At 37.0% G+C, this 24,418-nt stretch overlaps 1 protein-coding gene across 1 annotated transcript in view; it reads right to left on the bottom strand.

Annotated features, from left to right (window-relative positions):
- The window catches only part of ATM (ATM serine/threonine kinase), a 169,345-nt gene that overhangs the window by 31,369 nt on the left and 113,558 nt on the right, over positions 1-24,418 (bottom strand). The window contains exons 41-56 of the mRNA XM_024570803.4: positions 23,141-23,228; positions 18,107-18,195; positions 17,907-18,009; positions 17,136-17,284; positions 15,674-15,781; positions 14,353-14,472; positions 11,656-11,890; positions 10,916-11,083; positions 9,530-9,643; positions 8,649-8,866; positions 7,428-7,635; positions 6,193-6,306; positions 5,674-5,832; positions 5,106-5,244; positions 3,865-3,947; positions 1,262-1,402 (exon numbers count right to left, since the gene is read on the bottom strand). Coding sequence (XP_024426571.2) covers positions 1,262-1,402; positions 3,865-3,947; positions 5,106-5,244; positions 5,674-5,832; positions 6,193-6,306; positions 7,428-7,635; positions 8,649-8,866; positions 9,530-9,643; positions 10,916-11,083; positions 11,656-11,890; positions 14,353-14,472; positions 15,674-15,781; positions 17,136-17,284; positions 17,907-18,009; positions 18,107-18,195; positions 23,141-23,228 — 2,236 coding nt within the window. The remainder of the gene's footprint in view (positions 1-1,261; positions 1,403-3,864; positions 3,948-5,105; positions 5,245-5,673; positions 5,833-6,192; positions 6,307-7,427; positions 7,636-8,648; positions 8,867-9,529; positions 9,644-10,915; positions 11,084-11,655; positions 11,891-14,352; positions 14,473-15,673; positions 15,782-17,135; positions 17,285-17,906; positions 18,010-18,106; positions 18,196-23,140; positions 23,229-24,418) is intronic.

Genomic DNA, 24,418 nt, shown 5'->3' with positions numbered 1-24,418 from the left:
TATATTTGATAGCACCCAGCATAGTGCCAGACTCAGGATATTGAAGAAAGGAACTTCAACTTGAACTATTCAAGAAAATAAGTAACAACCCCCAAAATATCTTTTCTATACCAAATAAGCTGATTGTTAACCTCATCATGTCTGTATATATTAAAGGTATTCTTTTGTTGCAGGAGATAGCATAGAAGAAAACAGACTGCTCTGCTGATGCTGGACATCGACTATAGCATCCTGGTTGCCAGGGAACACCTTCTAACATTTAGGTAGCAGCTAGAACTGAGGAGCCAAGGGGAAAATGAAGGCAGCACCCTCACCATTGCAATCCAACAAAGAACTTAATACAGGAGGCTAAAAGCAAAGGAGGACATGTCTCATCTGTGACCCAGTAGTCCTGAGCCTGGTTAATTAAGGCTGCCAGGCATTCTGAACAGCGTAAGTAAACTATGATAGTGTGTGTGTGTGTGTGGGGGGGGGGGAGCCCTTAAAAATCCATGTGTATCATCCCCACTAGCTGGGAAAAGGAAGCCCTTGAGATGGTGTATTCATCCCAAGGCCCAGAAGAGAGAAGGGGAGGGGTCCACAGTGCCCAAAGAAAAAGCCCATAAACAACTCTGGTTACCTGCCTGCCTCCTGTCCTGTACAAAATGAGCAAACAGAGTGTGAAGCAAGATAAGGATTCAGGCTACCAGACCCCCACCCATACCTATGTTTGGGTAATCATGTCTCCTCAGGAAAGTGGGCACCACCTTTACCCGTCAATCAATATGTAACTCCCTCACCCCCACCCCACCAACTATATAAGTCTTCAGAACAAAGGACTCGCTCTCTTCTCTTGGCTCATAGCTCTCTTGCCACACTGGGGGCCCCTAGACACTCAGCCTCTGGCCTGGGGGCCCCTGGTCACCCCTTTTGAACCACCTGGCCTCTGGCCACCCTTGCTCTAGCCACCAGTGCTTATACTCTCCCATTCACTAATAAACTTTCCTTGCATGCTAATAGGCTTGCTGACATGTAATTCTTTACTGCACCGGTGACAAGAGCCAGGGTTTCTCCATAACACTTTTACTTGAATGAATTGTTCTAATATCTTTCAGAGACAACACAAAAAAAATGGAGAAAAAGCATTCTGCTTCTAGAAAATAATGTATTGCTATCCTATAAGTTTTCCTTCCCTGTAATTTTTCAGAATAATACCAAAGACACGAATAAAGCAGGAAGAAATTAACTTTTAAAGAACCACACCATAGAAGGAAAGTCTCACCTTGACAAGCTGTCTCCTTTCCCTGCCATCAGAGCCCACACAATCGATTATTTTTGGTAAGTTTATACCTCCTGCTAAATGAAATTCTGCTTTAAATGACTGTATAGTCACTAGATTTCCATATACTCCTGTGGGGTCCACCTATATAAAAAAATATAAATATGATAATAGGTCAGATACACTATTTGCATCTATATAAAAATGAACTGAAATTAATAATTTTAATATTAAACAGGAAAAAATGACAATGTGCTGTTGGTTAAGAACTGGAGCTACGACTTTAACTTTCTGTTAAATGACAGAAAATAACTGACATTGCAAGGGTTTTAAAAAGTGACACATATTACTACTTCTCTAAATATCTCTTCATAAAAGTAGCAGAGAGGACACGTGGCAAGGCGGTGGATGGTGGACCCAGCGAGGCGGTGGACTGTGGAACAGGGCAGACCAGGCTGCAGCTAGCAGACCCTACAAGGTGGTGGCTGGCAAACCCTGCGGCCCAACATTCACACATAGATAAACCGGGAGCAACAGCAGGGGATCGAAACAGACTACACAACCCAGGGCTGCAGCACAGGGAAATAAAGCCTCAAACCTCTGACTGAAAACACCTGTGGGGGTTGAGGCGGCAGCAGGAGAAACTCCCAGCCTCACAGGATAGTTCCTTGGAGAGACCCACAAGGCCCTAGAGTGTGCACAAGCCCACCCACTTGGGAATCAGCACCAGAGGGGCCCAGTTTGATTGTGGGTAGCAGAGGGAATGACTGAAATCTGGCAGAGAGCGGAGCAAGCGCCATTGCTCCCTCTGGGCCCCTCACATCACGGCACAGCAACCAGCTTTACCCCAACCTAGTAAACACTTAAGGCTTCGCCCCTTTACATAACAGGTGCGCCAAGACCAAAAAAAAAAAGGCCCAAATGAAAGAACAGATCAAAGCTCCAGAAAAAATACAACTAAGCAAAGAAGAGATAGCTAACCTATCAGATGCACAGTTGAAAACACTGGTAATCAGGAAGCTCATAGAATTGGTTGAATTTGGTCACAAATTAGATGAAAAAATGAAGGTTATGCTAAGAGAAACCAAGGAAAATGTTTAGGGAACCAATAGTGATGGGAAGGAAACTAGGACTCAAATCAACGGTGTGGACAAGAAGGAAGAAAGAAACATCCAACCAGAAAAGAATGAAGAAACAAGAATTCCAAAAAATGAAGAGAGGCTTAGGAACCTCCAGGACATCTTGAAACATTCCAACATCCGAATTATAGGGGCACCAGAAGGAGAAGAGGAAGAACAAAAAATTGAAAACTTATTTGAACAAATAATGAAGGAGAACTTCCACAATCTGGCAAAGGAAATAGACTTCCAGGAAGTCCAGGGAGCTCAGAGAGTCCCAAAGAAGCTGGACACAAGGAGGCACACACCAAGGCACATCATAATTACATTACCCAAGATTAAAGGTAAAGAGAGAGAATCTTAGAAGCAGCAAGAGAAAAGGACACAGTTACCTATAAAGGAGTTCCCATAAGACTGTCAGCTGATTTCTCAAAAGAGACATTACAGGTAAGAAGGGGCTGGAAAGAAGTATTCCAAGTCATGAAAGGCAAGGACCCACATCCAAGATTACTGTATCCAGCAAAGCTATCATTTAGAATGGAAGGGCAGATAAAGTGCTTCTCAGATAAGGTCAAGATAAAGGACTTCATCATCACCAAGCCCTTATTATATGAAATGTTAAAGGGACTTATCTAAGAAAAAGAAGATAAAAAATAGGAAGAGTAAAAATGACAGCAAACTAACAGTTATTAACAACCACACCTAAAACAAAACAAAAGCAAACTAAGCAAACAACTAGAACAGGAACAGAACCACAGAAATGGAGATCACATGGAGGGGTATCAACAGGGAAGTGGGAGGGGGAGGGAGGGAAAGGCACTGCTAATAAGTAGCATAAATGGTAGGTAGAAAATAGACAGGGGGAGGTTAAGAATAGTATAGGAAATGTAGAAGCCAAAGAACTTAGATGTATGACCCATGGAGATGAACTATAGGGGGGGAATGTGGGAGGGAGGGGGTAGACAGGGTGGAGTGGAGTAAAGGGGGGGAAATGGGACAACTGTAATAGCATAATCAATAAATATATTTAAAAAAAAAGAAAGGAAAGCAGGAGAGGACTTTAAGTAGTTTGAGGCTTGAGCAAAGGGAATCTAATAGTGAAAAAAAACCCTATAGGTTGAAACAAATAAAATTGCCAATATTTAACCAATTGTTTTTGACCTACAAAAAAAGCAATTTTAAATGATTTAACCTAATAGAAAGGAATTTGGTTTACTAAAAATATCAAAACAGTCCTGGGTGGTGTGGCTCAGTGGATTGAGTGCCAGCCTGTGAACCACAGGGTCACCAGTTCGATTCCTAGTCACGGCACATGCCTGGGTGGGCTTGGGCCAGGTCCTCAGTTGGGGGCATGAGAAAGGTAACCACACACTGATGTTTCTCTCCCTCTCTTTCTCCCTCCCTTCCCCTCTGTCCAAAAATAAATAAATAAAATCTTAAAAATAAAAAATAAAAATAAAGATATCAAAACAGTTCATAGTAAATTACCTTAATTTCCATAGTAGGAACAACAACATCTTCTAAATTCTTAAGTTTAGTAATTGGCTGGTCTGCTGGAATCTTTATGCCTTCTGTATTTAAAATAAAGCAGTTTTAGTGACAACCAAAAATTGAGGAACAGCACTGAAGGTAAAGCACCATTCAGGAGATGCCACAGACTTGACTTGTGGTTGATCTGTGGTTTAGGCCCTGATTTAGAAATGGAGACCCAGGGGCTCGGGACACAATGTAGCTGAGGGTCAGAGCATGCAATGGGTAACGGCTTGCAATGCGTTTGCAGGTTACCTGGCACTGGTCATTAGACCACATTCCATCTGAGGGGGCAGAGTGAGAACCTTCAGATAATTACATACTCCTTTAAAGAAATTCTATAAGATAATTACATAATATACACTTGTCATATTACCACTAAAAGTGACTAAAGGACAGAATATTTTTTGTTTGCTTAGAGAAACACAATGAGAAGTCTCATTCTGATTTCAAAGTAATAAGAATTTAAATGTGAAACTATGATTCTGAAAAGAAAAAGGAGTATCATTATTAAAGAAAGTATGGGGAGGGAGATACTTATAAGAGAATGCATATAACCAAAATTTAGAACAGCTTATAATTATTTGAACACACACAACAAGAAGAGTGATGGGTTACATGCAAGGCATTCCATGGAGGAAATGGAGGCCTTTTGACTTTTAACTCCCAGGACACAGTAACTAACAGCATTTTTAAAAACCTTTGATCCTAAAGGCTCTCAGTTACTTAGTTAAAGGACTTGCTTCTATGCAATCCTCTGCAACAGAAGATTACACAGAGAAATCAAATAATTCAGTGCAGTCATCTATTATCAGTCCAACTAAAAGATATTAAGTGAGCCCTGGGTGGTGTGGCTCAGTGGACTGAGTGCCGGACTGCAAACCAAAGGGTCGCTGGTTCTCTTCCCAGTCAGGGCACATGCCTGGGTTGCAGGCCAAGTCCCTGGTGGAGGATGTGCAAGAGGCAACCACACATTGATGTTTCTCACCCTCCTTTTCTCCCTCCCTTCCCCTCTGTCTAAAAATAAATAAATACAATCTTTTAAATAAAAGATATTAAGTGAAAAAGTGCAGGGTGTTGACGCTATTAGATAAAAATTAAGTTGGATCACCTGTAAATTGTAATCATCAGGATGTTCATATCATAAATACAGAGAATAACATAGCAAAAAGTGAACAGTCATTCTTATAAACACATACTTCTCTGAGTCTTCCACTGAGTAGCATCAAAGTTTGCTAACAAAATATAAGCATCACAAAGTGTCTCAACACTTCTGACCATCTGAGGTCTCCTGCTTCTGATAGTACGGATTATTTTGTTTGCAGCCTCGGTTCGATCCTATTAATAAAGAAAAAAAAACAATGCATACAAAAATACTTTACACTTCAACTTTTCAGTTATAATAACAAAAGAAAAAAAGATTGTATGCACACATGTAGACAATGAAAGGACTATAATCCCTCAGATCCAAACAAAACAATCCCCTTAGGAATGAAATACATAAAAGGTATAATGATCTCAAGAGTAAATGGCATGGCATCCTTTCAAATTGTATTTTTTATTGTTCATCGCTGTGACAAAAAATGTGAAGTATTGTTGGTACTTTCTGTGCTTTCAGAAATATTCAGAAATTTTGAACTAATTTTAGGTTGCACCCTAATCACAAAGAATTTACAAACTGAATATAGTCACAGACTTAAGAATATAATATTGTGGGAAGACACAAATATCACAATTCAAAAAGTTATGTATGTTTAATCCAAATACCTCATCAAGCTGAGAGCTTTGTTTAGATGCATTTTTAGTTATTCTACTCCTTACTGCTGCCTCTGGTTTGGTCAAAGATTCATCTTTGTTTGCATTTGCTAAGGCCAGTATAATAAACAAGGTATGGTGGGGATGATCCGTTGAAATTCTAGAGATGAGCTGTCAGAAAATGAAGAGCCATTAGTTTTATCCAAACAAAATAGTATGAAATCCACAACCCTTTTCATTTTGCTTAACATTAAGATATGTTATTATACTAGATACCGCAGTGGGTGAGATGTATGTATGTGTATGAGAGACAGAGTGCATGAGTATGAGAGAGAGAAATTGAGTAATTTGTGTGCAGTGAGAGGATACAAAAGGAAATCTTCCTTCCTGCCCTTGCGAATCATAAGAAATGTGACTAAGATTTTTTTTTGTATTTCCATTTCACAGAATGGAACAGTAGTATGTATTTGATATAGTATATAATGATATAAAAGAATTGCAATTCTTGTTTTGATTTTCAGGTTTACTTACATTATTGAGGACTTCATGAAATCCTAGGCCTCCCAACATCTTGGTCCCCATTCTAGCAGCTAATTGGTACATAAGAGGCAAAAATTTATATGATGGAATCTTCATTCCGTCTCTCTAGTATTAAAAAAATACAAAATTATGAAACAACGCATTTCAAATAGTCTCACACCTAAGCAAATAAATTATTCTAAGGTAATGTTCTTCAACTAGCGCAACCACCTGGTGCTTGTTTACTAACTACACTTTTTCCTGATTCATCGGTAAGTTGTAGTATTTGATCCTAAGTTAAATTGTATTGAGAACTGAAATACTTGGCACTGCTTATGACCCAGTGACTTCCCAGGGGGACGAATGTGGGTCTGCGGACCTTGGTGACCCTGACTCCTGAGAAGTGCATTAAAATTAAATATTAAACGTTTTATGCTAAAAGTGATAGGACTGTGAAATAGTAGCAGGGATTCCTTGTATCTACTATGAATCTTATCAATCTTTTCATACAGCAGAAGTATTTTACTTTTAAGCTTCAAATGCATTGTCATATATATAATTATAATAACTAATACTAGGTGTCAATAAAATTTAACATTTTAAAATAAAAATCAACAAAATACTGCTGTCTTGATCCTTTCATAAATATATATATATATATATATATATATATATATATATATATATATATATATAGTTTGCATTTACAAAAGTAATTCAATGTAAAAATCCCAGAAAAGCATAAACCAGTGGGAAAAAACTCATCTGTGTTGATTTTTAACTGCTTTCCAAGTTCCCCAATTTAGCATTCTGGGTACCTTCCTGTGGTAATGGCAAAGAAATAGGACTGACCTAAATTCTCCCATCTCCATATAAAACTGCATCATCAGAGCTAACTAAGAATACATGTGTATTCTTAATAACTTGTATTCATATGTAACTTGAACCTATGTGTACTATGAGCACTGAACCAAGTGCTAGGGATACAAAGAAGTATATAACCCATGACACTGATGGGCTTAATTCTAAGCTTTTACAGCACAGGGTGGAATATTGGGTTGAAAACACAACTTGCTAGATTGTTCTTAACTTCAATGTCTCTGGTTATATTTTGTTTGCTTTTTTCTTCTATTGATTATGTTCCAGTTAAAGGTGAGATCATATGGTATTTGTCCCAAAGGCATACAACTGTAATTGAATAACAATAAAAATTAAAAAAAAAAAAAAAAAAAGAAAACACAACTTGCCTTCATCATGCCATTGACTTCAGAAACTCCAGAATTTTCAAGCCAGAGGGAACAAAGACGAAATATCCACATATCATGCCCTTCTCCACTTAATAGGCAACTGATGTAATTTTCAACTGCTTTACATAAGAAACGTTTACGATCCTCTTTCAGTGCACGGAGTGCACATTCATCCAGCTCCAACTCTCGCTGAACCTTTACTGTGTATCTTGAATTGAATAATTAAAGCACAACACAAAAGCCATCAAGTTTTATAGAACTACAAAATCATATGACATACAACATGAATGAAAAATCAGAAAAAGGAAAATTCTAAGGATTATAAATGGAATAAACATCTTTTTAAAAAATTTACTTTTTGCCTTAAAATAAGTTTGTGCAATTCAAAAGCTATCCCAGGCAAACAAAGACAAAGTGGGCTCCACCTAAGATATTCAGTCACCTTTATTCTCTACTTACACTAAAATATACAGACCAAAGGTAGGCCTAAGTAAAAGGTTTAAATATATCAAAACAGGTAACGAAAAAGCTAACATCCATATACTCTATAATGAGCTCAGAACCAGAGAGCTGGGTTCTGTGTATCTGTGTGTGTGCATGAGGAAGGAACCTCCCAAAAAGCAGAATTTATTTATAAAAAACTATGTACTTATTCTTACATGTTTAAACTTCAGTCACCTTCAAAGTACTTTCCATTTGATGCAATACAACTATTGAGACATTTTTTCCACTGCTCAAAATAGTTTTTGAACTCGTTAATTTTGAAGCTTCTTAGTGCTTCTGCCATTTTTTGTTTCACTCTTCCACATCATCAAACCATTTCCCTCTGAGGACTTTTTTCATCCGGGGAAACAAAAAGAAGTCTCTTGGAAAGATTGGGTGAATAGGGAGAGTGGGACACGGGGTCATGCTGTTTTTAGTCAAAAACTGAACACTAAGTATGGTGTGGGCAGATGCACTCGTAAATCACCCATCATGAAATGGGCAAACATGTTGAAAGAGTCTTCAAAAAAAAAAAAAAATTCTCTGAAGCCAAACACAGCCTTCTCACAACACCACTAGATGGTACACTGATGGGTTCCTAGAACACTCACCTAGTGGAGAAAGCCTTTACTACAAGAAGCCTGTCCTCCAGAAGATAATTCTGGTTTTGGGTCCCCACTTACATACAATCACTGTATATCTGTGCATCTTGTCACTTGTACACACCTAGTTAATTACCTGTTGGTGGTCTGAATTTTATGTTCCCTAAGAAGGCCCACTTCTTCTTTGGCTCTTTTCAGGAGAGCTTGTTTGTTTTCAAATTCTGATGATTTCATGTAGTTTTCAATTCTCTGGTACTGAGTATCTGAGAACCGTGCTAATGAGAGAAATGCCTTCATTTTTCCATTTCTGAGCTCATCGTTTTCTCCATCATAATTTCCAGCAACTTCCACTGCCTTCAAGAAAATATAATCCATTTCTATTATATTTACAGATACTAAAGGCATCTAAAGAATCACTCAGGTCAAAGAATCTCTATACTAATGTTTAATTTATTTATCAGCTGAAGTGTATGAAGTACAGTATTTTCTTGACTTTTCAAAACTACTGATAATGACAGCTAATATTTGTAAAGAACTGTGCAAAAACAAAGAGCTCCATAATATTTAAAGATAATTATCATTGTGCTTTTCATGTTACATTTATTTAGTGAGATAACTATTTCCAAATTTAGTTAAAGAAATAGCTGGAGTAGTGAAGTTCTAGTACTACTTGTTGGGTGGTTGGACTACAAATAAACAGCAAAGGCTGACTTGCACATTCCTTCATCAGCTGGTTTTATAGATAAATAAATGGAGACATGATCAGAAACAATTTGTTGAAGGGGTAGTTGTGGTTGGGGTTAAAGGAAGACACATTGGAACTTACTTTCAAAATACACTCCTGCTTTAGTAACATCCTGTTTCATTCTGCCCTAAAGTTATATAGAGTTACAATAGTAATAAATATGGAAAAGTGAAATCATACTTTATTTGCTTCTGAAATAAATTTAATCTTAATGAAAAAGATCAAGTACATTCATTCTAAACAACTGTCTTAGGACTGCCAGAAAGCCTTACCTTTTCCAGGTAGGTCTGCATGATGACTGCGGGGTTTTCTAAGCAAGTTTCTGCTAACCAGTTGCCACAAACCCTCAGACATTCTGTGTATATAAGCTTTAGTTTGGGGTCATGCTGTGTGTGAAAAGCAAAATCTTGAAATGTAATTTGTTACCAGGACAATACAAAAATATCTTCCATTTAGAAGAAAGAAGCAGGTTAATAATGTTTTTCTTTACCTGCTTTCACCAAAGAACTATTTTAATAATCCAAGTACATAAGTCTATGAAATAATCATCCTCTACTGTTCATAACTACCAATATTATTATCATTAGAACTCAGTTATTGAGTACTTCTATATGCCAGGAACTTTCTAAGGGCTTTCTGTACATTAATGCATTTAATCCTATGAAGTGAGTAGTATTATCCATAATTTACAGAGTACAAAGTAAAATTGAGGTACAAAGAGTGTAAGTAAGTCCAGGGCCAATATTGTGAAGCAATATTTAAATGTCATATCATATTGGCTCCCAGTGCTTTGGTATAATAATGAAATCTCTAACAAGGAAAGATGTCATACAAGTGCCCAATACCAGAAGTACAGTAAGTTGATATTCACTAATCAGATGTATGTGAGAAGGACACCACTGTTACTAAACCTTTTAAACTTCATGAGACCTACTGTACAAATGCCTCTACTTTTGTCCACTGTGTGCTGGAAATAAAGCTGGAGAAGCAGCCAAATTCTCAATAGGTAATAGGTAGTGTTACATAAAATATCAGACATTATACTTTAAAAGTATTTAGATTGACAAGCTAATTATGCCAACCTGATTTTAAAAAACTTTTGTTCTCTCATGCATCTTCCCTTATTCCAAATTTATAGTATCTATTTCATGTCTGTTTCCCACATACCCTTCTGGAATTCTGTAGAAAGTTTTTAAGAAAGGCATTGGAATAAAACAAATAATTCTACTACAAGATGGATTGACAGAATTGTTGAAAATAGAAAAAATGAATACTTTCTAAATCCTTTTACAAATATTAATTTTTCAGACTCCTTCTTACAGCTTTATTTTTTAACATTTTTTAATTGTTGTTCAAATACAGTTGTCTCCATTTCCCTCCCACCATTCCCCCTGACCCCAGCCATCCCCACTTCCCACCCTTGATCCTACCCCTCTTTGGTTTTGTCCATGTGTCCTTCATACATGTTCCTGAAAACCCTTCCCCATTTTTCCCCTCATTATCCCCTCCCACCCCACCTCTGTTTCTTACAGTTTCTTATTCATGAATCAGTAATTTCAAGGCTTTAATAGAATTATGAACTTACTAAAAACATATAAAGCACAGTATATATATTTTTGTAACAGTAAAATACTAAATCAGCCAATAAAAAAGTGAACCTCTGAACAGCTGGCATCCAACTTCCTGATCATGTGCTTGAGAATACTCAGGGCGAGACTCTGCTCCTTTTTTGCCCAGAATACTTGCGCTTCCTCCAGCTGCCACTCAGAAACTCCATGACTAGTTGAATTATACTGTTTAATTTTAAATATTGCCCTTTCAGGAAGCTGAAATGAAAAAATAACATATAAAAATACTTTTACCATTGTTACTATTACCACCACCACTACTACTACTACTACTACTACTACTAAAGCATTAACTACCATTCACTGAGGACTGTGAATGGTAGTTACTGCTTTAATGGTAGTAACTGAACAGAATTATCTTATGTATATCTTTTCCTGCCTTCCTTAGCCCCCACTGTTTTTCTGCCTCTTTTTCTTATATCAATATATATGTGTACTTATATGAGTATGAATATACACAGTATGTAAAATCACTGAATTGTTATCAATATGTTAGGTATCCTCTCATTTCATAAACAGAAAACTTAGACTTAGAGAAGGTTAAGTACTTTGTCCAGGCTTAAACTCAGGTCTAATTATAAATTATTTAGAATTAATTCTAAATCCTAATTCTAAAAATGGGAAACCTTAGCTTAAATAATTATGCTATGAAGTATTCTAATGGCGATCTCTGTCTCTCAGTGACATTGCCTTTTTACTCATTCTTTCTATCTCCTCGGTAATAGAAGGAAGGTCAAGAGGTGAGATGACATAGGCTCTTGTCCTACTACCTGGGTGTTCTTGAAAGTTCGGGCTAGTATGGAGAGTTCTACAAGGTGCTTGGTGAGGATGTCCCGAAAACAGCCTTTTCGGGAGTCCTCCACTTCCTTTTCCATCAGGAGCTCCAGAATGACTGTGCGCAGGGCCATGACAGGCTCCTGGAAACTGAAGTCACTGTCTCTGAGCAGCTGGGAGTGTTTCTGCCACTTTCTGTACACTGCAGAGGGCTGCTTATCCACAACTGATCTGAAAGCAAAATCACAGGATTCAGGTAAACAAGAAAAATGGAAACAAATTGTCGTTATGCAGATTCTAAATTTAAGATAGAACATGAAGGTGTTTTTATGGTAACAAAACTGGAATTTCTAAATAATCCAAAATAAAGATCAGATTTAGAAAACTACAAAACTGTCTGAACTTGGAAGGTCAGAAGACAGGCCACAGACAATGAACATTTAAAAAGATTTCTTAAAAATACTCAGACTTCACAAAAAGCAGCATTTCTAAATACACTGTCTTCTGAAATGAGAACACACTCATTGGGTCCGTCATACCAGACGCCTAGACCTCTTGTCCTGCTTCACTGCTCCTTGTGGTAAAAGAGGACATGTCAGCAAGGGATTGAAATCAACCCACTAATCACCACAGTACCCGGCCGGCAGAGGGGATGAGTCTATATGTTACTGCAGCTGTTAATAAATCACAATCCAGGGATGGAAATGATGGCAAAGGTTTCATACATCAACACTATTTATTAAAGGAAGAGAAAATGCATGTTGTACAATTAGTTTACATGAGCAGTACCCTTCCCAGATGTTTAGGCGATACTGTCTAAACCTTTGGGACTACTGTATTTTGAGAAATTAAGATGAAGCAGGGAGATAAAGAAGATGACAAGGCGCTGACTAGTAAATGAAAGCACACACAGTGACACCAATTCATAGGATAGGAACCAAAACTAATTCCTCCCAAGATGATCCTGGAGCAGGAAGTAGCAAACTTTTTAATCTCAGGAACCCTTTTACACTCTTACAAATTACTGAAGACACTAAAGAGCTTCTCTTTATTGAATTATATCTATTGATATTTACTGTATTAGAAACTAAAATTGATAAAATATCAAATATACATTATTTATTTAAATAACAATAAATCTACCATATATCCTAAATAACATTAAAAATAACCACAATTCTCAAAACAAAATTTAGTGAGAAATGGTATTGAATTGTATTCTGCAAATCTCTTTGATGTCTGGGTTAACAGAGATAACTGAATTCTCTTCTCTGCTTCTCCATTTGGTTTGCTGTGATATGATGTTTTGGTTGAAGCATATGAAGAAAATCTACCCTCATACAGGCATGTAGCTGAGAAAGGGAGGAGTATGTTAACAGTCTTCGCAGGTAATTGTGGATATGTTTTTCTGACACCTCAAAAACTTCACTGCACCACATGAGAGAATGAGAGCAAAAAAAGGAAATAACATCTTATCGTAAGTATAAAGATAGTTTTGCGTCATGGACCCTCTGAATCAGCTCATCCAACTTTCCCTCTCCCTCAGTTCCTTGTAATTCCCTATTAGAGAAAGAGCCAGTATTACTCTTCAGGGGTTTCTTAAGGTATCCTATCCTGTGTTTAGTATAAGACAGTTTTCATACAGAGGAAAACTTCCTAGAATATTGTCAATAAGAACTACCAATATACTTATTTATGAAAGCAGAAAGTGGTTTTGTTCCTTCACTCTCTAGATAATGCGATTTTGAAAAACCGTATTATTTCCTGCCTCTAAAATTTCCTTCTTCTTTCTACTCACAAAGCATATTCAAAGAAAGCGTTAGTTTAGCATAAAATTATACCCTCTTTCCTTCCTCTTATAATAAGAGTGACTGAAAATGACAAAGCTATAAGGGCCCCTAGAGGCCATCAAATGTAAGCCTCTCATTTTAGAAATGAGGAAAGTAAGGCCCTCAAATAAGTGACTTTCTCAGGGTCACAGAATCCAACCTGAGATCTGTAGCATCCCGAAGAGCTGCTTTAGCTCATTTTCCAATATTCCGGACCTCTTCCTTCTTACCAATACAAGAACCAATCTCCCTGACACAACTCTCCAAATTCATTGACAGTCACTGAATCAAGACAACTGAATGTTTAGTACGACCATTCAGTAATGGCACTAATGCCAATGCAGTGCTAGAATGGAGTATTGTACGCTATGGCAAAAAACATGAGGAAACACTTTTATCTGGGGTAGAAAAAAGAAAATGCTGTAAAGAGGAAAACACAGCTCTTGCTGGCATGGCTCAGTTGGCTAAATCATCATCCTCTAAACAGGCTGCAGTTTCAATCCCCAGTCACGGCACATGCCTGGACTGCAGGCCCAGTTCCCATTAGGGCGTGCACAAGAGGCAACTGTTCGGTATTTCTCTGTCTCTCCCTCTCTTCCCCGCTCTAAAAAATCAATAAGCACATCCTCTGTAAGGGATTAAAAAAAAAGGAAAAGGAAAACACCTGAAACTAAATTTTAAAGCTTAAATTTTTACATTCATTCTTTTTGAAAATGTTTAATAAGACCGCAGTTCATTAGACTAATCAACTTTTACATCTTGATAGAACAAACCTACTGTTGGTCTCTATTTTGATTTTTCAAAGTTACTGCTGGCAACAGAAAAACGACAATTGAGGATGAGAAAGCCATATGAATTACATACCTTGAGAAAAGCTCCCCGATGTTTTCGAGCTCTCCAATGGCCTGCAATCTGCTCAGTGTGGGGTAGAGTGAATACACAGACTCGAGGCTGCCCTTACACAGCTCTTCCACTTCTTTTACTCTAGTGACAAAAGAAATAAGACAACTGGAAAACTAAGAAGAGGTTTTCAGGAAAGCCAAAGTTCAAATCTGTCCTCAAAGAGCTCTGATCACAGGCTCTGATTCTGATCTAACAATACTAATATTCGCATCCCCAGTTCAATGCAGTGAAACCGAAGTCTGAAATCTGACAGACCCGGATCCGAGTGCCAGTTCTGCCCCTTACGGCTGCATACCCTTGGGCATGTTACTGTTTCCTGTGAATCTAAGCTCTTCCCTTCCAGAATTACTATGAAGATTAGAGAATACACATGAAAGAGCCTAAGATGCAACAACACAATAAGCACTTAAGTGGTAATAACATCACTTCTGTAACAAAATATAGGATTTAATAGGTAACTAGCTACTGCTAAACATACATAAGAGCTTTCTGGTACAATGCCTCATTTGTGTACCATAACAAGCCTATGAGTAATGACCATCAGTCAGCACTTTATATTAAATACACTAATACTGAAAGAGATAAATTCCATACAATTACTAAAGAACACAAGATTGATATTTTCAGTGTACTGGTCCAGAAAGAAAACAGAGTGGCAATCAACAAAACTTTCCTGAGAGTTCAACATAAATAACTGACCTGGAGTACTAAAGAAAGTGGTTTTTTAAAGGAAAGAATGTATTTAAACCACATGAACAAAGATAAATGTATTACATAAAAAATAATGTAACTACATAGTATATGAGTATGCTCCAACATCTAAAACAAAAACTAAAAACACTGTAATATGTATATATACATATTTGACATATGTGCATTATTGAATTCTCTAACACATAACATTTAAAAACAAGAATACTTTTTCAAGACAGAAAATAACTAAGATACACACATCCACAATTCTTATAAAAACCTATTGCAGAAGATAAAACTCATCTGAGCACTCATCTCTCAGATAAGCAAAAGCTATGAAAATGTTAAACACTGGATACTGCACCCCTCCTTTGCATTGAGTTTCAACACTAATTCGTATGAATTTTTGTTACACAGGTTATTGTTTTGAGAGGAGGACGGGAATGACAAGGAAACACCTAGACAACAGCCACCAAGTCCCTATCCTACTTCACCAGTGCAAATCCATACACTGAAATCATATGTCAAATTTTCAGAGAAGTAGTCATGACAGTAAATGTTAAAATACAATGTCTTTTTTTAACAGTACCTGGCATATTTGACACTTTCATAAAATGTGGCGAATTCCCTGTCTCTTAGAGACTGCAAAGCATTGTACAATGATTCGTGGTAACTGGTTCCTTCAGCAATTCCTTTGCTGTGATAATTTTAAAAATAAAACAAAAAATCTTAAAATATGCATGTATAAGTAACTTCACCAAGAAACATTTTCAAACTATAATTAAGATTCCTCCATTTTAAAAAATGCATTTTTAGAAATTTCGGTAAGAAATACAAAGAATTATAGGTCATTTAAATCTTCACACACACGCACACAATTCTGACATTGTGCCTGGCTCTAATTATGCTATGTTCTCACTTATTTATTCAATAAACATCTCCTATGCACCAGGGACTAATTAGACACCTGCTTGGAGATGCAGACAAGTCAGATCAAGTCCCCATTCTCATGGAGCTTATGTTCTGGTCTGGAGAAAATAGACAACAGGTAAGAAAAATATCAGGTAGTGACATTGAACATGAAGAGATTTAAAACAGAGTAACAAAATACAATGACTACTTTAGAATGGGTAGTCAGGAAAGGTCTCTCTGAGATGTGACATTATTAAATTAGAATCTGAATGACAAGAAGCCACACACAGTAATGGGAGATAAAAAAGACATGTTAGGCATTTTGGTAGAAAAAGGTTGGCCTGATGAAATAATAGAGAAGGCTGATGTGGCTGAAATAGAGTAGGCAAAGGAAAGAATACTATATGGTGATTTATATACAGAGGCAGGCAGGAACAAGCTCACAGACTAAAATATTTAAAAAACATGAAAATTATATCACTAAGTGTATAGCAATCTAACTGTCTGAAATTTGAAAGACACCTGAACAAAAAAATTTTAACTACGAAAGCAGTTAAACATACAGTTAATATAATTCTTTTGGTGTTCACGTCTTCAAAAGACTTTTTAACAAAAATACAAAGTCTTTAGTTAATTAAGTTTGCCTTTTCATTCATAAAACATGGTGATCTCACATATAGGTTATAAATGTTATCTTCCTGTGTTAGTAAATTTAGCAGCATTATTTGATAAAAAGGAGTATTTCATGAATAAAGTTAAAGTCTTTTTTGTACCATTAAGCCAATAAAAGTGCTAACTAAAATGTTTGCAACAGGGAGTGGGAAGGGAAATGCCCACAATTTTCTTTAAATTGATAAATATAAGTGAGAAGATTCCAATGAGAAAATACGTTTTGCATTTCTCTTTTCAATTACACTTGGGGTTGGGTATAGAATTTCCCTAATGTAAGAGAGTGAATTCAAGTCTCAGTACATTAACTACTTATTGCTATCTTATTTAAGCATTTTGGCATATCTATAGCTTGCAATATCTCAAAAACATAAAAACAAATATCCTGTTACATTCACAGAGCAACATTTTAAAAGTATATTGTTTATAATCAGAGAAATGATGATTAAAAATGTCATAGTTCTTCTTACTTAACAGACATGCAATGGTCCCACTGCATATTCCTCCATGCTGCCTGGTAATGAAGTTCCTGTAGTTCAGCACACCATTCTTTATTTTCATGATCTAATCCTTTTAAATAGACAGAAAGAATATGGCAGAGTCCCAGATTCTGCAAGGCCTGAGTAGGAGTTAAAAAAAAAGTACGTAATCAAAAAAATAAATAAAATAAAAATAAAAAAAGTAATCTAAGATAACAGTAGAGAAACAAAAAATAAAAATCAAACATGAAAAGGAACTTTTAAAAAATTTTGGTAGTACAGAATATATCAGTAAAATTTCCGAAATATTGATAGCTATGTTCCCCTAAAACATTGAGAGAGAGCTCAAAGGACTCTAACATTTGATGGAACAATGGTTAAAATACATTAGCCAGTAACAGAAATGATGTCTTCTGGGCCCAACTCTGATGCAAACTGTAAGAAACAGTTTACATGAGATTATCCAGGTGAAGGACTTACTCACTACCTGGCACATTGTACACAGTCAAGAAATGTCTCCTACTGTTAGCTAGCGCTTTTCTAATCAACAAATGAAATCTACACTATCTTTTAGGTTAGTGCCCTAATTTACCTGTGCATTCCTCTGCCTATTTAGCCCAATGCCTGAAAAAAACAGGTGATTTTCAGTATCATAGTGAATACTTAGAATTTATCTGACTATGTAAATATTCCACTAACAAAACGAAATAATCTCCGTACTACACTTGTAGTGGACCCTCAAGCAGGGGGAAAAAAAGATACCTGAATTATTCCTGCCTGGCGAGTTGACGAAGAGATCGCTGACTCAAGGTCATATGTTACTAGGGCTTTCTCCCACATTGCTTCATGTTCATATGTTCGCAGTCTACAATTTAAGATTTTGAAATACAGTTTAATTCCATGTGCATGTAACTCCTTTACAAACAGTATTAAAATAATATTACCTAGAAAATGCAATTTACCTTGTCAGGGGTTGTAGAATTTTCCCTCCACCACAGCCATACAGGCTATCTGGCTCTCCTATACTTCTGTAAATTTCTAAGAGCAGATCCTAAAAATACAGAAACAACAAAAATTGGAGGAAAAACCCATCACTTTAACAATTTAGTAAATTGGAAATTTACCAACATATAAATCCCAATTCTAAATGCTATGTTATAGAGTAAAATATGATATTGAAAGAAATATTAAAGATTTGAATTAGCAACTCCCAAAGATCCCAGACAACAGAATGACAATGTAACACCTGAGAAGAGTTGCACAGAATTTCATGGATTAGAAAAGACATAAATCCCAATCAACCAGGCTTTTAATACATGCAAAAATCATTAAGAAAACAAAAGCTAAGGACTTCCAACCAAAATGGAGGCATAGGTAGATACACTTTGCTTCCTCACACAACCAAAGGAAGGACAACAAATTTAAAAACAAAAAACCAACCAGTACTGCCAGAAAATTGAACGTGTGGAGGTCCAAATACCAAGGAGTTAACTGGGGAGCAAGACAGACGGTGCCACCCAGGGTTCCAGTGTGGGGAAACTAAAGCCTCAGAACCTCTGGCTGTAAAACCTAAGGGGGTTGCAGCAGCAGGAGAAACTCCCAGCCTCACAGGAGAATTCGTTGGAGAGACCCACAAGGTCCTAGAAGATATAAAATCCTTCCCACCCACCCAGGAATCAGCACCAGAAGGGCCCAATTTGTTTGTGGGTAGCAGGGAAAGTAACTGAAAGCAGGTCAAGAGCCCCACAAGAGGCTCTCTTCCCTCTCTGACCCCTCCCCGACATATAACATCACAACATAGCAAAGTGGGTTGCACCTCCTGGCAATACCTAAAGCTACACCCCTTACAATGTAACAGGTGTGCAGAGACAAAGAAATATGGTCCAAATGAAAGAACAGATGAAAACTCCAAAAAAAGAACTAAATAATGCAGAGATGAAGAGTTTAAAACACTGGTAATCAGGATGCTCACAGAAATGGTTGAGTATGATCGCAAAATAGAGGAAGAAGTGAAGGCTATGCAAAGTAAAATAAAAATATAGAGGGAACCAACAGTGAAGGGAAAGAAACTGGGACTCAAATCAATGATTTGGACAAGATGGAGATGTAGGTAGACAAACTGTGCCTCCTCGCACAACCAAAAGAAGGACGACAACAACTTAAAAATAAAAAACAACCAGAACTGACAGAAAATCGAACCGTATGGAAGTCTTACAACCAAGGAGATAAAGAAGAAAGATTCATCTAGACCAGTAGGAGGGGCAGAGACAGCAGCCGGGTAGAGAAGACTCGCAGCTAGGCAGCAGCTGGTGGACCCAGCAACAGACCACACAACCCAGGGCTCCAGTGCGGGGAAATTAAGCCTCACACCACTGATTGAAAACACCTGTGGGGGTTGAGGCGGCAGCAGGAGAAACTCCCAGCCTCACAGGAGAGTTCCTTGGAGAGATCCACAGGGCCCTAGAACGTACACAAACCCACCCACTCAGGAAGCAGCACCAGAAGTGCCCAATTTGATTGTGGGTGACAGAGGGAGTGACTGAAAACTGGCAGAGAGTGCAGCAAGCGCCATTGCTTCCTCTCGGCCCCTCCCCCCAACACAGCGTCACAGCCCAGTGACCAGTGTTACCCCACCCTGGTGAACACCTAAAGCTCCGCCCCTTTACATAACAGGCACTCCAAGACCAAAAAAATGGCCCAAATGAAAGAACAGATCAAAGCTCCAGAAAAAATACCACTAAGCAAAGAAGAGATAGCCAACCTATCAGATGCACAGTTCAAAACACTGGAAACCAGATGCTCACAGAATTGGTTGAGTTTGGTCACAAATTAGATGAAAAAATGAAGGCTATGCTAAGAGAAACAAAGGAAAATGTATAGGGAATCAATTGTGATGGGAAGGAAACTGGGACTCAAATCAATGGTGTGGACCAGTAGGAAGAAAGAAACATCCAACCAGAAAAGAATGAAGAAACAAGAATTCCAAAAAATGAAGAGAGGCTTAGGAACCTCCAGGACATCTTGAAACATTCCAACATCCGAATTATAGGGGCACCAGAAGGAGAAGAGGAAGAACAAAAAATTGAAAACTTATTTGAACAAAGAAGGAGAACTTCCACAATCTGGCAAAGGAAATAGACTTCCAGGAAGTCCAGGGAGCTCAGAGAGTCCCAAAGAAGCTGGACACAAGGAGGCACACACCAAGGCACATCATAATTACATTACCCAAGATTAAAGGTAAAGAGAGAGAATCTTAGAAGCAGCAAGAGAAAAGGACACAGTTACCTATAAAGGAGTTCCCATATGCCTGTCAGCTGATTTCTCAAAAGAGACTTTGCAGGCAAGAAGGGACTGGAAAGAAGTATTCCAAGTCATGAAAGGCAAGGACCTACATCCAAAATTACTCTATCCAGCAAGGCTATCATTTAGAATGGAAGGGCAGATAAAGTGCTTCTCAGATAAAGTCAAGATAAAGGACTTCATCATCACCAAGCCCTTATTATATGAAATGTTAAAGGGACTTATCTAAGAAAAAGAAGATAAAAAATAGGAACAGTAAAAATGATAGCAAACTCAGTTATTAACAACCACACCTAAAACAAAACAAAAGCAAACTAAGCAAACAACTAGAACAGGAACAGAACCACAGAAATGGAGATCACATGGAGGGGTATCAACAGGGGAGTGGGAAGGGGAGAGTGGAGGGAAAGGTACAGAGAATAAGTAGCATAAATGGTAGGTAGAAAATAGACAGGGGGAGGTTAAGAATAGTATAGGAAATGTAGAAGCCAAAGAACTTATATGTAGACCCATGGACATGAACTATAGGGGGGGAATGTGGGAGGAAGGGGGTGGGCAGGGTGGAGTGGAGCAAAGGATGTGAAATGGGACAACTGTAACAGCATAATCAATAAAATATATATATAAAAAAAAAAAGAATAGTATAGGAGATGGAGAAGCCAAGAACGTGTATGTATGAGCCACGGACATGAAGTAAGGACGGGGGGAGGTGTCAATACTGGTGGGAGGGGGTTGCAGGGTAGAGGGGGATAAAGAGGACAAAAAACGGTACAACTGTAATAGCATAATCAATAAAATATTTTTTTAAAAAGGAGGAAAATTGGCCAGGACAAAATAGACAAGGGGCTGTGAAGAACAGTATAGGAAATGGGGAAGCCAAAGAACTTATGTGAATGACCCATGAACATGAACTTCAGGGGGGATTGCTGGAGGGAATGGGTGTGCCAGGCAGAGGGGGACAAATGGGGGAAAGGTTGGGACAACTGCAATAGCATAATCAATAAAATATATTAAAAAAACAAACAAATAAACCAGGTAAACCTGTAGATGGAAAAATGACATTCTGCAGCTTAGTCTGACTCTTGAAATGGAATTTGATAACAGTAAAGGTCATGAGATTTTCTTGGAAAGAATACTAAACAAAGTGCATTATATTGTAACTGGTAAAATGTGATATAAGTAAAGAAATGGTTTGATAACTCAATTCTTTGCTGTAAAAGTTACACAGATAAAAATTAATTCAGTTTCAGTCATCTTGGTAAAATAAATATAAAAATTGAAAATGTTGGGAACTGTAGTGCATAGAAATTGATTGGGCAATTTCACTGCCTAAATGGTGCATGCTCCAGAGAGTATTTTCTACGTGAAATTCAATAATATTGTTATCATTCTGTAATTTAAAAAAAACTGTTTCTATTCATAAACATGAACTTAAGCCCTCAGTGTTGGAACATTCAGTACTTAAGACTAGCTAGTCTTAAGTGCCTCAGTACCTGGTACACAGAAAATATTCCAAAAAATCTTCAAAAGAGAGTAAGACTATAAAGAAGCAAAATAGAAAGAAGAAAAATAGGGAAAATAGAATAAAAAAAATGTAGACAAAACATATTGTAACCAAGGCATGGTTGATGGTGTTAAGTGTTAATGAAACATTAAAAAAGTGTTGATGAAAGGTGTCCACCAGACTTAGTAATACGAAATTGACAGGTGACATTAGCAAGTGCTACATCAGTAGAGAGAGGGGAAGGAGAGGAAATGGAGACACCAAATACAGATAACTCTTTCACAGAGTTTTGCTGTGAAGGGAAATGAGAATAAAAGGGTGACGCCTAAAAAAAAGAGAGAACATAGGGACGAGAAAGATAATTTTCTGTTATGTTGAAGGAAAATGCTTTTAATTTAAAAAGTTTAAAAAGTTTTAATGTGTTGAGAGAGGGTACAACACAATAAAAAATAATTTTCTGAGAAAGAGTTGATGAAAAACAAAGCACAGAAAGAAGGATTAGTCTTGGAAAGAGGGAGAAACTATTTCTCTTTTTAACAAGAGGAAAGGGTGCAATGGGAGCAGAGGCAGGGAGATTTCTATGTCTCATAGAGGTTGTGGCGGGATTTCCTATCTATGTTGCCTCTTTTCTCCGGAAGCAGGAGGTAAGCTGAAAGCAAACACAAAGAGAATGTAATGTAAATTTGCAACTGTCATTTCAGAGGAATGAGTTCATCCAAGAAATTCAGTAAGAAAAGGCCAATTTAAGAGTAGATATTAACTAATTTATAGAAAAAGCAGTATTCCCTGAGATGTGACATGTAAGTAAACAAATAAGTTTGTAATTATAAATGTTAAGTGTTATATGGAAAATAAACAGGGTTCTATGGCTGAAAATGTATGGTACAAATTACTGTATGATAAAGGTAGTTTTACATCAATCTTCCTGATTAAAAAACCTCCAGGTTAAAAAGATTAAGTAACTGGTGCAAGATTATACAATTTAGTGGTAGAGTCAGGATTAGAACTCAAGTTTGTCTACTCCAAGGCCTAAACTGTAAACCATGAATTTATGCATGTGACACTGAGTCCAAAGAGTAAGTTCAGTTTGAAAATTTTTGAAAATTAAATGACATCAATACAGGTTCTGTAACAAAATAATCCAAAATATAAAATAAATATTATCACAAATAATAGGGCCTATAACATTTACCTGTAAACTTATTCCAGTTTCTTCCTTACTTTTTTCACTCAAGCTTGAAATAGTTGTACTTTGGCTTTCTTCTTCAAATGTAGGATTTCTGTTGGTCACAAAACACTTCTTTTAATAAGAATATACTATTTTGATGTTTGTGAATACATATATTATAAACTTTGATGGAAAAAATAACAAAGGTAAGAAATAAAACATGGTGAACCATTTGTACTTTAAAACATAATAGCATTTAGGCCTAGAATGAAAAACACATTTGTGAATATTAATGTTTCAATGAGGATTACATTTTAATGACAATGTCATATATGGAAAAACTATATGCCAAAATATGGTCATTTATATAAACAAGCCTGTCTATATCACACTGAAACACTACTTAACACCTGATAAATTGGCAAAAATTAAAATGTCTGATAATTAAGTGCTGAGAAACCTACATCCAACATTATGAAATTAATAAGTGGTAGTAAGGATGAGAACTCAGGTTTGTCTGCTCCAAGGCATTAGTTTTAAACCATGTTATTTATATATGATAGAATTTCATGTAATTTCATTTCTAAAATCACACCACTTACACAGTGCCTATGAAATATGTGACAGAGCCTCTATTATTTATCTATAAACTTATTCTAGTTTCTTCTTTACCTTTTTCACTCAAACTAGAAATAGTTGTACTTTGGCTCCCTCCCTTCTTCCAATGTAAGGCCTCCTACTGATCCATTTCCTACCAAACCACACTCCTGAGAAATATGCAAATTGGTAATAACCAGTTGAAAAAAAAATTTTGCATCATCCTATGAGGTTCAAAATTTACATACCCTGCCACCTAGTAATTCTACACTTAGGCATATATCATTAACAGGGGAAGGGGCAAATTAATTGTGGCATATTCTGCCACTGGTACACTATGTGGCAATAACAAATTAATGAACTACGGCAGCATACAACATAAATAAAATCTTACAAAAATATTTAATGAAAAACAAGTTGTAGATAACAATATAATTTCTTATAAAGCTCAAAAATAAGGAAAACTACCATATACTTGGGGGTTCAAACTCACATAATGGTATCACCTAAACGAATGATAACCACAAAAGAGAAGATAACTTCGACCCCTTGGAAGGAGCACGGAGAGGTAGGACAGAGACCACTGACTGACATGACGGTACTGACAACATTCTCCCTTGCTTCGCAACCCTTGTACGCAGGTATCACGTAGATTTCCTGACTGGCAAGGCATACAGAAAGAAGTTTTTATAGCAGAAATTAGGA

The sequence above is a fragment of the Desmodus rotundus genome, chromosome 5 (genome assembly GCF_022682495.2).
Source record: "Desmodus rotundus isolate HL8 chromosome 5, HLdesRot8A.1, whole genome shotgun sequence".
NCBI lineage: Eukaryota > Metazoa > Chordata > Mammalia > Chiroptera > Phyllostomidae > Desmodus > Desmodus rotundus.
This window is presented reverse-complemented; position numbering and strand designations above follow the sequence as displayed.